The sequence below is a fragment of the Equus caballus genome, chromosome 2 (assembly GCF_041296265.1).
Source record: "Equus caballus isolate H_3958 breed thoroughbred chromosome 2, TB-T2T, whole genome shotgun sequence".
NCBI lineage: Eukaryota > Metazoa > Chordata > Mammalia > Perissodactyla > Equidae > Equus > Equus caballus.
Genome location: NC_091685.1, coordinates 34442894 through 34457917, shown reverse-complemented (window position 1 = coordinate 34457917; position 15024 = coordinate 34442894). Strand labels below are relative to the sequence as shown.

Sequence of the window (15024 nt, the reverse complement as noted above, 5' to 3'; positions counted from 1 at the left end):
TAAGACTGTCTTGCTTTATCTCCCACCTCACACTTGATAATTTAGCAACTGAGGAGCTCCTGGTAGTCCATTTCTCTCGCCGCCTTCTCTCCCCCTCTCTTCTCTAACCCTCCAGGATGGGTGCCCTCCTCAGTGCTTCTCGCTCACCCAGTTCCTGTCCTTGTACCTCGTACTTTGAATTTGTAATCATCAATTGGCCCCACCTCCAGGCTCTGAACTTACTGAGCGCAGCAGCAACTCACTTCCAGGCCCTGGCACAGTGCCTGGCACACAGTAGGCACTCAGTTTGTATAATTAAGGAAATGCCCACACACAGTGTTGGCCAGGATGAATTTTGGAAGGGATTTAGTTTCCTTTGGCAAGTCAAAATTAATGATTATCATAACTTCATGTATCTGTGAGGAGGCCACACTGGCAGCAGTGTAGCATGGTGACCAAGGACCAGGCTTCTGGAGTCAGACTGCCTGGGTTCACATTCCAGATGTGCAACCCAAGGCAAGTCACTTAACCTTTCTGTATCTTGGTTTCTTGGTCTATAAAATAGGGCAAATAAAAGAAGTTTGTAAGGATTAAATGAGATAATTTAATCCTGAAGCATAATGCTTAGTGAATGATCTTCACTTTATTTAACGTTGTGTGGTGTTCCTGAAAACATTGTAGCTGTTGCATTTTTATAAATCAAGGTATATTTTAGATTTATTAAGGGAATTTGGTATTAAGAATTTATTTGATGCCTATTAAAAATAGCACCAATGTGTTTATAGTTATCCAAGTAGAAGTTCTTAGTGTTTTCTGTGACAGCCTTCCCCTCTGCAGCCCCCAAACCCTGTACACACACACTTAATCAGTTGTTAAGTCTTGTAACTTCTGCCAGCAAAACTTCTCTTCCTTTCCAAGTAACCCTACACACCTTAGTCAGATGAGTCTTGCTAAAGCATAGCCTCAGTCATGTTAGGCCTTTTTAAAAAACTCGAGGGAAGCCCCTGCCTACTGAATTAAGTGCTGTGTAGACTCCTGGCTCAGTTTCTGGTGCCTTCAGAATGGCTTGGATCCCTTTCTAGCTGTAGCCCTCCGGCCCAGGACACACTGCTTCAGCTGGCGGCCCCCCGTTTCCCAGCACAAGCCCTGCTTCTCTGCCCCTGGGTACAGTGTGCATCCATCCCCCAAACTCTGGCTGTGACTTGAAGATTCAAAAAAAATCTTCCCAGTGACGTGTGTTCCCATCCTCCTCCTCTGACTGGGGGAAAATCGCCCCTCTCACGGCCTGCAGGGTCTGCTTTTGTTCAGTTTTCTGCATACTTGACTTGTTATCCCTTCTTGGTCACAAGCTCCCCAGGAAGAGACTGCCTTATTTCTGACCCTTGTCGAACCCAGTACTCTTGCCCTTCAGTGCCCAGTAAGTATTCGAACTTCCGATTTGTTCTGAAATGCTTTTTGTGGGAGAAGAAGACAATTACAGTTACTGTGTGCGATACACTGTTCTTCCAAGCTTTTTACACGTATTATGCTGTTTCATCCTCACTGTTCCCCAGTCAAGGATAGGCACTATTCGTATTCCGATTTGCCATGTGAAGAAACTGACACCTAGAGAAGTTACGTAATTTGCCCCAGGACTGAGACACCCACCTAGTGTAACCTCACCAGTATTCTCAGTCACGTTTAACCTGTCTTACCCCCAAGTCCCCATAACCTTATAACCAAAGTATAAGCACTGTGTGACGCTTCCCACTTTTCAAAGAATAAACGCTGTACTTGACTGGTGTGCTCCAAGAGTAAAGAAATTTATCCCCAGTGCCTTCTGCTTAGTAAATGCTAGGAAATGTAGATCAAGTGAATGTGTAAGGAAAAGGAATTGTGGGTACTTGTTTCTCCATTGACATTTTCATTTGAATCAGGAAGAGGTGACAACGTAATAGCTCTAATGCTGTAGACACAAGGACGATGAATCCCTGATTCTGAGGTTTACTTTCCGAGGGTGAGGATCCAGTTCCTGATGCTGGTGAGGAGGGGCCAGAGGTATTGGAGGCGTCAGGAGGGAAGGCGCTCGCTGGAAAACACACTGTCAGTTGAGATTCATTTGAAATCATCGCAGCTCTAGCCAGTGCTCAGAGGGAAGGAGTCTGCCCCCCACGTGATTTGTTGACTGTTTCTCATGGATTCTAAGTAACTTCAGTTTTTTGTTACCACTCCTGCCATCTGTGGTTTCTGTTGTTTTCTTGAGGAACTGAAGAGTAACATAAATTACCCATGCAGAGTGCTACAATCCAGAAAAACACTTTGTTGTCATATGTCACAGTAGACTGGTGGCTCTCTTGCTCTGCTCACCTCTCCCTGAGGTTTATCCACGTGTGTAGGAAAGAGCCATGACTCTGCAGTCAGACAGCCTGGGTTCGAATTCTAGTTTGTTTAGTTATGTGTACTTGGGTGAGTCACTGAACCCCTCTAAATTGTTTCCTCTGCTGTAAGACAGGATCATAATCCACCCCCTGACGTGGTTCTGTGGATCAGATAACATGTAGAAACCTAATACTGACACTCTATTGTTGTTAGTACCTCAGAAGTACCCTCTCCCCCAAATACATGTAACGCGTTGTCTTCTATTGTGTTTATTGAAACTTAATACTTCTGCATTGTTTCAGTCTCCCTTTAATAATTAGTCTTCAGACTAATTATTTTTCCTACATGCTATGCCCAAATGAGAATTAACTAATTATATCTTAGTAAAATGTGTACAACTGTGTTTCTCCTTTTGTGCATCCTTGGAAAGTTTTATGGCTGTCCGAATTCTGAAAGTTGGATCATGTGCTATATGCGCTCATTTAAAAGGACCCTTTTGTGGGTTTGGCTTTTCTTGAGGCAGAGCACACCAGTAATGACTTCCACATTTACCTTCCCTATCTTTCCTCCTTTCTGCTGACTGGTTTGCTTACTCGGCTCAGAATCGTGGTAATTGACGTCCACCTGAGAAATTCCTACAGATGTTCCAGCCTGTCTGGTCCGGATAGCCACAGGAAGGTTAAGGTCTTACAAAATAGTCACCTTCTTAGTCCGTTTCCTATATACACTGCAGCAGTATTGACTTTTGAGAAACTAATTAACACAGACCGAATTTACCATCTCTGGGTTTTTGGTCTGGCACTCTTTCTTGGTTAATTCACGTGACTTGGCATTTACACATGGACACCTGGGACAATCTGTCTTTGCCTCAAAGGATTAAGTAACACAGTTTGGAGCTGACTTAAAACTATTTTTTTTCCTTCATAAATTGGGCCCTGAGTATCTTTCATAAATCAGGAGTGTTTCTTGGAAGTGTAGTTCTAACTAGACTCAGTCCCAATGGTACTTTTCTGTAAAAGCACATTCATGTTTGTTCTGTCATAACAAATGCATTTGATGAGTTTAAAGCATTGATAGAAACGTGATTGAAGGAAAGCATGCCCGTGATAAACAGGTCAATTTGATATTAACCCATGTTCAAAGCATAAATGTAGTTTTATTAAACACAGGACAGCTCTAGGAAAATATATTTTAAAAGCAAAATCTTCTCGTTCAGCAATGAGTCTGAAGGAATCCCCTATTTAAAAAATATATATTAAACCCTGATGTATTCCTATAAACAGTTGCTGATGCCAATGAAGTATAGTCAACTATGCAGAGAGTGGGAAACCAGCTTCTGATTTTCAGCTGTGGCGCAGCCCACAGTGTGATCGTAAGCAAGCCAGGGAGTTGTGTTTCACAGGAAGGTTATCTATTAACATTACACTTTTGACATCTTTTGAATCTTCTGAGAGGTAGCAGAACTTAGTACCAGTCATAGAGTTCCGTGTCACACAATGCAGATACCTTACATTTTCCTAATACAGCAGTGCTGTGAGACTGTTTTCACACTACAGATGAGCAGGTTGAGGCCAGGCCAGCATGAATCATTGCCCTGAGGTCAGAGCTGGTAAGGAGTCGAGCAGTGCTTTGAACTAGGCCTGTCTTGCTTCAACATCAGTGTTCTTGCTGTTCCCCTCGGCAGGAGAGGAAATCTCTCGTTTTTGGGACTATTATCTTTTCTTTCAGACATTTCAGAATAGAGTTGTTTGGCACGTGGCTTCTAGCATCTTAAAAACTTGCTTGTAATTCCTGTAGCTTCTCATATTCATAAACTGCCAGGTGAATATGTACTTAAGTTTTTGCTCATATGTCTTGATATTTTATTATACAAGTTAAAATGGAGTTGCTTCACAATTTTAATTAGTTTTTAGATGCAGGTCAAAATTTAGCATTGATAACTATACATTAGGCTTATGAATTTAGGGATTTTGTTTGAAATGTTAAATGTAAGCTGGAGTGAGATCTTAATTATCATATTATGTTACTAATAAGTAAAATGGGTCTGTGTCCCCCCCCCCATGATCTGTTATAGAAATGTTTTTGAAGTGAATGTCTGAGGATTTTTTTCTGTGCCTCTCCAATCAATCAGTTATTCCTCCTCCATTGAACGGCCATTGGCGATTGCAGCTTGTACGAAGTTGACTCTGCAGGAGCGTGTATTGCTCCAGCCTGTTCTGTGTAGGGGCTAACATCCAAAGTACATTTCTACCCCAAGCCTGCAGTCAGATTATGGAGCCTGCTTGTTAATTCTTGCTGATTATGTTTACTTATTAACTGTTTGCAGTGAAGTAAAGCTTCATGATATGTGGCATGGTGAGAGCAAAGATTTTCCTAAGTAAGCTTGCATTGACTAACTAGAAATTGTCCATATGTCACGGTATTGACCATCAAGATATATTTTCCTGTTTCTTACACAAAATGTGGGTTAAAGTGTACACTGGTGTACTGCTGTTGGTTGTTATTCTTTTAAATTTGTTTTAAAATTCACTTGGGCATAAGATAAGGCAGTATTTTGTAGGTAGTTAGTGGGAGCAAGTACTCTGTTGTTATTAAAATAGTATCAGATGAACTGTTAAGGAATTGCTCCTTCCTAAAAATGTGTGTTTATCTACTAGGCAGTTTTATGATGTCCTTTTGGGCACTAAGTGTGCATTAAAGTGCAGGGTTAGATTGATTTGGAGTAATTTCTTTTTGAAACAATTTGTGCCAATTCTTTTTCCTCTCCAAAAGAAATGGTTTCAGAGCATGGGCTCCTTGCCTAATGTCAATTCCATAAGGCTTCTCTGTTGTGTGTATTTTTTTTTTCTTTTTGCTTTGCTCACCTCCTTCCCCCAATAACTGGACTTTTCTGTGAGGACGATGTGCACCTATAATCAGGCATTTCTTTACTTTAAGGTTATTTGTCATTTCAGATAGCATGGACCAAAAGAACAGGCTTGAGTGGGGGAAGGCAAAGTTATATAAACTTTATTCATAGTTAAATATTTGCTTCCAGGAAAGGTGAAAAATGCTTTGTACTTTTTCCTTCGGCTTTTTTCCTCTAAGAGAGCTTGTCATGCAACAACAAAAAAAGTGGCCAAAGGCAGAGAAAACTCTTCTCTTTTCCATGTTGGTTTGTTTTTATTGTAAGACATACCTTTCATGTTTTATTGTTATGAAGTTTAAACCTGGCCTAGAGGTGCCAATCTTTAGTGGAAACAGCTGCAGAGTTGGTGTCCCCTGATCAGGTGGGACTTTCTTTGAAGCAGCATGTTGCCTTTTAAAAGAAAATCGAGCGTGTGAGAACTTGAACCTGTGAAACTCATCAGCAGGCCCACCATTGTTTCTCTCTTAAATAACTGAGATAGCTGACTTTAACTAAAACATTGACATTTAAAAATTATTTTCTGTATTATTTTTTCTGAAGAGAATAGTCTCTTTTTTTGTGTCTTAAAAATACAGAAACAGAGAAAAAAAACACTCTTAAGAATTGAAGATGTAGCAGCCCAATTTAACTAAGCCCATAAAGCACACGCAGTCTTTTGGCTAGTCTGAACTGTGATTTTCGTCTGTACTTATTCTTGGCGGTAAGTGCCCTTAATAGGAGCAAAACTGCGTGGTTGGGCATATACCTGAACTTAAATGAAGTCTAGAGATTCAAAATTTTCTACTCGATATTGATTGATGTTGAAGCTTTCTCGTCTTTGTAGTTGAGTGATACTGGTGGCAGTGGGCTTAGCGTCTTTCTTGGTCTACTACTAGGAAAAGTTGAGCATCAGAGAGCTTTCTTTCCATGGGGGGAAAGTAACAGAGACAGGCATGGAGTTAGAGGGACAAGAAAAATGCTGAAATATTTTCCTTTTGGGCTTTTGATTTGATTGCCAAAAAATTGCCTTCCAGATGGAGAAGACCAAAAGCTCTGATTCTAAGCCTTTATGTTTTTACTGGCCTACCTCCTCATCCCATTGCCTGGTTTGAAATCTGTAAGCCAGTCCAAATGCTTTACCTCATTTTCTAGTACCAATTTACTGTCTTACTCATCTTCCAGCTGCAAGGGGGTGAGGCAGGTCGCTTTGAGATGGAACCCTGTGCCATTTTGTACACCCAGCAACAGCAGGTTCTTGCCGAGGAGTATCCCTTTCTCTCAAGTTCTTGAGTCCCGCCTACCAGGTAGACTTGTGTCTGTGACGTGTGCAGCAGGATTAGTTGGGAATGAATCTGCTCAAGCCCTTCCGGCCTTGTGTAGACTTGTTCCTGGTGTTCTGGGCTCTTGCACGGGGAGGACAGTTTGTTTTTTGGCCGCATCTTACTTCACTCGCAGTAGAAATCTTGACACTCCAGTTTCCTTTGGGCAGTAGAGATTGTTTATGGGTTGAAATAGTAGGGGAATCCACTGTCAGGACATAGAGAGTATAGTGGCCAGACTTTGGAGTCTGGCAGACGTGGGCCCAGTTCATTGCTCTACCGCCAACTAAACAGAGTATCCTTGAGCAAGTTATTTTCTGCATCTAGAAAATGGGGGTAATGCCGTATCAGGTTGTTTGGTTTAAAAGAGAATTTTTGGAGGGGAAGAAAAGAGATCGTTGAGTATTCATGGGAAACAAATGTTAGTTCCTTTTCCCTCTCATTATGTCAACCTTGAATAGGTTAACTATTGTGATCTGTAAACTGATTGGTTTTCCACCATTTTATTAAATTATATGGAAATTGGGATGACATGAGCGATTTTCAGATATTGTATTTTGAAGTTGGGCACCAAACCAGTACCTAATGCGGGATTTATTGGACAGAGTAAAGTAATGATTTTTAACTAAAACTTGTATTTGTATAAGATACAGTCATAGGAAAGAAACATCCATCACGGTCACATATGTGGAGGGGAGACTTACCAGAAATCTCCTGGGTAAATCGCATAAATGCTTTTCTTCAGGACAGCCTCGGCTGGGTTGTTGCATAGGTGGATCAAAAAACGTGTTGATTAGTTTGCTTGCTCGTGATGAAGTTTGGAGCAGAAAGGTCAGGTTGGGTTGACTGAGGAGTACTTTGAAATGTTCACACTGCAGTAGCCCAAAATCATGGTTAGACAGAGAAGAAGCTCTTGGAATTTCAACAGCACAAATTTGAAAACCATTAAGGCAATTGGGACTTTTTTTTTTTTAATATTTTATTTTTTCCTTTTTCTCCCCAAAGCCCCCCGGTACGTAGTTGTATATTCTTCGTTGTGGATCCTTCTAGTGGCATGTGGGACGCTGCCTCAGTGTGGTTTGATGAGCAGTGCCATGTCCGCGCCCAGGATTCGAACCAACGAAACACTGGGCCGCCTGCAGCGGAGTGCGCGAACTTAACCACTCGGCCACGGGGCCAGCCCCAGGGATTGGGACTTTTATGTGGTGCTTAATTGTTCAAGAGATTGGTGAGGGACTCTGTTGGGCCATGGAGCAGACACTTAGTAAAGAGCATGAGAAGACTCTGAAAGGTCTGAAAACAAATGTCTGTCGAATCTGAAAAAAAAAAACAAAGTCTGTGTGTGTGTGTATATATGTGTCCATCTCAGCTTTTGGCTCTTTTCTTTGGCATGTGTAACTCACTTGTCTGATATGGAAAAATAAGTTTATCTCAAAGTTTGGGACGTATATCACTACAGTATGTGAGATGATTTTCTTCTGAAGTGTACCACAGACAAATTATTTTTATTTTAATGGTTTTACATTTGTTTTAACACACCTTAGGAAAAAATATAGCTAGCACTCAAATCTACAATTACACCTGTATTATTTAAGTTGAGGCTAAGTTTCTTTAATTAAATATGTGCATTGATTTTCTTGTTAAGGAGAACAGTTAAGTAAATAATTGTGCAGGTGACATGTGAATTTAGCAAAAATTGTGACAGTAGCACTAGAATGACCAAGATTTGAGAAATATGTACTGGTAAAAATGAAGATTTGGTCTTTTTTTTTTCAGGCTTAGATTCCTGTGAAGGTTGATTTAACATTAGGTATTTAAAATTTTTTTCTACCAGACTATTAGGCTTGCCTTTGTTCTTTTATTTTGAAAGATAGTGGTTAAAAATGTCCTGTGAATAAAATGAGAGGAGAGGATTAATCTCCACATTTGGGGCTTTTGAGGAAGTGCTCACCCTCTGTACACTCTGGCTTGTGCCTGACTTGTGACAACCTTTGGGAATTGTTCTGGATCATTTCTTTCCATCTTCCTCAAAAAGTAGCCATCACTCAAAGTGTTGAAATGACAAGGGGAGCTTCCTGTTGACATTGTTCATCTGATGTCCTGGCCGTGGCCGCTCCATGGAAGACGGTAGGAGAGCCCAAGATGCCGGGGGCTACTTGAGGGCCATGTGGAGAGCGTCTGCTCAAGAACTGTCCTGTCTTGTTTCCCCATCCCCAAGACTTGTCTAGACAAAATGAGGAATAAAGTTTTTACCCCCTGTTGTGGGCAGAGGGGCCAAAGGCATCTGTAAAGGCTCTGACAACAAGAAAGAAGGTTAGAAATGAGAAAACCAACTCTATACCAAGTTATGAAAAAAAGATCTGTTTTATAGATGTTCACATTTTTGAAGTGTTCATTTTCTTTTTGTCCAGTTACTCTTAGGAGATCTAACATGTTTTGCTCCCTCTTTGTAGGTACTGGCTTTGGATTAGGACTTGTTTTCTCACTTACCTTCTTTAAAAGTAAGTGTGATTTCTACTCCCTTTTCAACATAATGTCCTGGTGTGCAGGGACACTTCTGGAAGGCACATCTCCGTGTCTGCCAACCCATCCATTTATGGGTCTAGGTAGGCCACTGTAAAGTGAGCTAGACAAAGAATGTGGACTCAAAAGAGGTCAGAATGGGTTGGGCATCTCCAGAATTCCTCCTGGGCGTTGAGTCAGGGTGCCTGATATCCTAGATATGGTAGCATTTTAAAAGCTGTGCTTGATGCCAGTGAGTCATTTGGCCAAATCTACATGCTCAAGCATTTCTAATTAATTACAGTTTTTTCTAAAGGAACTTGAAAATGAGAGTCCTGCTGGTAATAAAAACAAGTGGACCAGACACACGCAAACTTTTTGGCCAAAAATTCTCCTAAGCAAAGGGCAGGCGATGTCCCTTTCATCTGTGGAAGAACTTCTGAAGTTTGGATTTTGACTAAAAGCCAAGGGGGCCACTTTGACCTCTTTCCACAAAGAGGTGGCGTGGAATACATAACTGGACAATCATAATTAGCCCAGAGTGCCGATGTGAAATAATCATTCACAGTGTTGGCTTAAGGAAACCTCATGGCTTACTGTCATCAAAACATGTAAATATTGGTGGAATTCTTGCATATTTCTAAAACTCAAGCACCTTACTGAAAGATATTATTTCTGATAAAATTAAGAAATTAGTTAAAATGAGCAAATGATTAGAACTGACATAGAAAAGTTATAAGGTTCAATTGTGTCTACTGTTTTCACACTATACCACTTATTAATACCTTCAACCTAGCAGCAAAGGTACTTAATAAATATTTGCTAAATTAATAAGCTTACTGATGATCCCCCACTTCCTTTTTTTGGCCATTGATTAAATAGTGACAAAAATGTGTAGCATGTTATAGTCATCAGAATGGTGCATGTTGAATATTTATTCAATCCTAAGCAAGTGTTATAACCAGAGAAAAAGCTTTATCTTCTCTTAATGGTTCCCTGTTGGGATTTTCCTTTTTCTGCTCCCTAGGAAGAATGTGGCCATTAGCCTTTGGTTCTGGCATGGGATTGGGAATGGCCTACTCCAACTGTCAGCATGATTTCCAGGCTCCATACCTTCTACATGGAAAATATGTCAAAGTATGTACAGAATTGTTGTTTCTCATCCTTGTAAAAGAAGAAGAGTTTCTCCTGTGTCCCTGAAGAATTCCTTAGAGTGCATATAATTAATAAACTGTGTGTGTCACTGTGGCCCCACTGAGATCCTCATTGCCCTTTGGCCTTTAGTGATGTTGACACCACTTTGGTGCCTGAAGTCCTCCCCTCCCCCGTACCCTGGGATGCATGTGTGCTTGCAGATGTGTACTTGGATGGGAGCTGATTGGAACTGACGGGCCTGCCTGAAAGGTTATCACTATGGTAAAGTAGATTTGTGTGAAATATCTGTAAGGAGCGCTTTTGTTCAAGATCTCAGAGTCCCCTGGAAACATCTCATACATACACTAACCCTAAAGGCTGCAGGGACTCAGCCGTTATTGTGCTTTCGTGGAAGAGGGCAGGTTTTTGACTGTAAGTCCCGCGTAGTTGTGCCAAAGTCCTTGTCTCCAGATGGATTGTGAATGATGCGGACAGGATGAAAAGTTCTAACACGTGCCTCGAGAGGGAGGAGAGCAGCAGCCTTTCCCATTGCCTTACTTCAGGGGACTGGTTATCAGGGAGTTTAAGTGAAAGATCGTGGGAGGCTAGGTGCTCAAGGACAGAGGTGGTATTTGCTCTTGTATCCCCAGGGCCTGGGACAAAGTAGGCACTCAAATAAGTGTACAATGAATGAATGAAGTAAATTGTATATCCTGTTAGATGTGTTAATGGCCTCAGCCTTACCGAGGCATAACCTTTATGGCAACACGAGTTTCTGCGAAGAACTTCACATTCCCTGGATGTGTAGAATCATCGACTTTCTAGGTTACCCTGGAGCTAGAATCACAATGATCTGGGCAGCAGCAGGGGCCGGAGGAGAGGGCACAGGAGCCGGGAGACCTGGGCGAGAGTCCTGGGCCATCGCTGGCTTCCTGTGTGATCTTGAGGTTTTCTCTTCTGAGATTCTGTCTTCTACCTAGAAAATGAGGGTAATATTTCTACCCATAGCGTTGGTGGGAAGATTAAATGTGAAAATGTTTTTAATCTGTGAGGTGCTATATAAAAAGAGGTGTTGGTTTATTATAGTTGAGGCCAACCAAGAAGGGCGATTGACTTGTCATCGTTCCACCATAATAACAGGTAGAGCAGAAAATGTGGTACAAATGAGTGTCCCAATTCTGGTCAAAAGCTGTAGCCACAAGAGTCGCCAAATCTCAAATGACAATGTCCCGCCGCAGCTCAGTAGCCTCTATTTTAGAACGTGCTCTGACTGTCAGCTGCCTACCGACCTCTGCGTGCTTGGAAGGAGAATTGGGAGCAGAGGGAGCTGGCAAGCTGGGAAGCCTGGCGGGCCTGTGGCTGCCCTCCCTGCTCCTGAACCGTCTCTGCGCCGAGCCAGGGTGGGGCAGTCAGAGGGACAGTGCAAGAAGAGGCGCAGCCGTGTGGCACCAAAGCTGCCGACGGGCAGGTTCCACTGTTCCCCGACTTTTTTGGCACCACAGCTGAATTTAGGGGAGAACAGAAAGGAACAGGGAGAGGAGCTTCAGGTCTTTTAATTATTTAAAATGTTTTCGTTGTTCCAAACTGAGTTGTCATGGATAATGGCTCAGGGGTGATTATATGCATATTATATGTTTAATGGCTGGGAGTTACTGTGGAAAATATTGTTACGTTTTTTACAGCCTTATGTGTACTGCTCCAAAATGGCCTTGTAACTTTATCTGAACTTGAGTCTGTGCCTTGATGTTGTCATCCTCCATTCTCTGAACAAAGGAGCAAAATCCCACGTTGGGGCCTTTTCAGTGTGGTTGTATTATGGTAGTTGCTTGTTGAGTGCCTGCTGTGCCCTGTGAGCCATCCTAGGTGCTGTACCTTTATATTCTTTCTCCAGACCTCCCTCCTAATAGATTTGTGAGAGAGGTTTTATTATCCTCAGTCAGCAGATGAGAGAACTGAATCTTACTGAGGTTAGGAAACTTGCCAAAGATCCTATCCTTAGTAGACTGTTTGATTCCAGGACCATGCTCTCTCCACTCACCTGGAAGCCATCCCTATGATGGCTTTTAGGAATACACCTATCCAGGTACTGATTATTTGGCCCTCTTCAGCTCCTTTCCCACTCTCCTCCCTCAAAGTTTGGGGAGCCACTTTGAGGAACCTGGGCGGGATGTGTGCAGTCCTCTGGTGAGACCATTTTAAAGCAAACAGTGGGATGCTTTTGGGCCCATTGGTCCCTTGAGCCTGACCTGCAGCAGCAAGCTAGAGAGGGCTGTCTGCACAGTTGTAACCTGAGTGTCCTTCCTTTACAGGAGCCGGAGCAGTGACTTAGACCTGAGCGCATCCCTGTGGGGAGAAGAGAACTCGTGTCTGTCCCTCAGGAATACTGCGTGCCCTGGAGTAAGCTGACATGCTTCTGTAACAGCGTTATCAGTAATGCCTGAAACTCCAGCACACTGTTTATGTATTTGAAACCAAGTCTGTTTCTTGTTTTGTATTTTCTCTCTGGAAACTGCAAGGAGGTGGTCTTAGAAGAAATAAATGAAACGAAAATCGGCAGTCCAGCACGTTGCCTGCGTTTCTTTGCCTTTGGTCTCTGAGCGTGGGGAGACTGCGTGTGAACTGCCAGCAGCTGTTGCCGCTGTCCCAGCCTCCCTGAGAGCTTCCTGAACCCCCCGCCCTTGTGCATGTCTCCCCACTTGCCCCCTAATGTGTAGTTTCCACAACTGCTTCCACCTCGTAACTCGGAGGTTGGAGGTTGCTGCTGCACTGTCCGAGGAAGACGACGCATGTCTTGAGGAGCCTTGCCTTTCTGCGGCAGCTCTTTAAGATCTGTCTGTTCTCAGCAGTGGACCTGGCAGGGCACTAGCTGTGCCTGCTGCACTGAGGTCACACAGCTGGTTGTATTGGCAGGGGATGGAACCTGACTGTGCCCATGGCTCGCTCCACTGATGTCACGGTTTCCCGCAGCTTTATGGAGCTTGCCACAGTCCAGGCTTCAGCACTGGGGGCTTTGTCCTGGGAGGTGGGGGCAGCTTGTGGCATACCCACCTGGCTAGAAGGCCGTATTTGGTTTGAGTTTCTCGTCACATAGCAGCTGAAGTTGGAGGACAGAAGAAGCACTTCTCATGCCCCTCTGTGAGTTTGTTCCTTTGGTTTCCCTTGAACCAGGGAGGCTGAACGCAAAGGTAGCATTGTAGCAGTTTCCTCTGAAAATGCACCGAACCCCAGAGCTTCATCTTTCACCTCTTATTTCTCTTCCTTTATAGTAAAATTAAGACGGGCAGAGCTTGATCCCACTTGTCCCTTTATCTGTAAATGTTGATTGAGCATCTAATGGATGAAAAGACAAGACATAAGGCCCTGCCTTCAAGGAGCTTAGAGTCTATGGGAAGATGCACATGCAAACTCTTGGCGCTGGAAGAGGAGGATGTAGACAGCACGCAGTGAACAAAGGAGAAGCGGCAACGAAGTCTCCCTGGGATGGCCTGGCAGAGGAGGCGATAACGTGGCCTGAGACTGGCAGTTGACTTGGACATTCCAGACAGACCAGGAAGAGGAGGAAGGTAGCTTCTGTGAAGGCTCGGGATCGCGGCAGTGCGTGTTAGAGTTGGGAAACCACGAGTAGGCCCGTATAGCCAGAGCGTGCCGGGGCGAGGGAGTGGTGTGGAGGATGAGGCTGGGCACCAGGGCGGGGCTAGTGTCTGACCCCCGTTCTGGAACACCGATTAGACAGTTCTTGCAAGTGTTGGAACGAGTAGATTCAGGTAGAAATACTCCCTCGTTTTTCCCTCCCTCATCCTTCACTCTACTCCACTTTCCAGAAAGGTAGCTAAGCTCTGGACCAGAGCAGGCAACAGTGGCTCTCTGCCCTGCAAACTGTCCACGCTCCTCTGCTCTCTGGGCTTTTCTGTGTCTTTGCACCAGTTAAAGCCCAAAGATAGGCCTGACCCAGGACTGCAAGTCATGGCTGTGGCTCGCCATAGCCACTCAGCTGTTTGTCACGTTGCCCTCTTTATTCCACGATCAAGGCAGCCCATGAAATTAAAAGAAAAATAACCTTGCAACCTGTTTCATCCTTTACACTTCTCTTCTCATATTTGTTTTAAAAGTTAATATTTCCCCCCAATTTTTCCATCTTTATCCAGGCAGAGAGAAGAATAATAGGTCCTCTTCCAAAAACGACAAGAACAGAAAACACAACATGCCCATTCTCTAGATGTGTCAGAAGAATATGGAAAGGGACCCTGGAATCAGACTTCGCTCTCATTAGTTATTAGCTTTTAGGCATTTATTTGGATGGATCCCTTTGCCCAGCATCTTTGAAACACCACTTATGTGTTTTGAGAAACTGGTCGGCTCTGTGAGGGAACAGCTCTGGGCAAAGGCCAGCCAGAGGAAGCATTGGCTGTTTGCTTTAATTCCAGAGTAGTTTGTATTCCCGCCTTGTAGCTCTTAGCAGAGCCTAGCCCAAAGCACAATGCTTGATCTTGTCCCTACTCCCTGCCCCCATCTCAAATCAACCTTCAGAAAGTTCGAGCTTGTTGGCAAAGGCACACATTTTGTTCTACTTTAAGTTTCATTAGAAATTCAAGTCCTCCAGGGCCCTGGGCCCTTGTGGGGTTGTGAGACTGACTTTGCTTCTTGTCTGCCCTTCTGGAACCAAATACAAGGAGGTTCCTGGGTTTGGGGAGAGAGTGATAGGAACCCAACTGGGCACAGGATGCGCGGGTAAAGCTGTGGCGCCCCAGAAGTGGCCTGCTCTGCCAACATACATAAATACATACAGTCTGAGCTTGACAATGTATAATTTGGCCCAGAACAATATGTATTTTGAACTTATTTAGG

General features: G+C 43.4%; 1 protein-coding gene across 1 annotated transcript in view; it reads left to right on the top strand.

Annotated features, from left to right (window-relative positions):
* MICOS10 (mitochondrial contact site and cristae organizing system subunit 10) overlaps nucleotides 1–12740 on the top strand; it is a 31759-nt gene extending 19019 nt beyond the window's left edge. The window contains exons 2-4 of the mRNA XM_003364367.5: nucleotides 8997–9044; nucleotides 10073–10182; nucleotides 12489–12740. Coding sequence (XP_003364415.1) covers nucleotides 8997–9044; nucleotides 10073–10182; nucleotides 12489–12503 — 173 coding nt within the window. The 3' untranslated portion in view covers nucleotides 12504–12740. The remainder of the gene's footprint in view (nucleotides 1–8996; nucleotides 9045–10072; nucleotides 10183–12488) is intronic.
* The last annotated feature ends 2284 nt before the right edge of the window (nucleotides 12741–15024 follow it).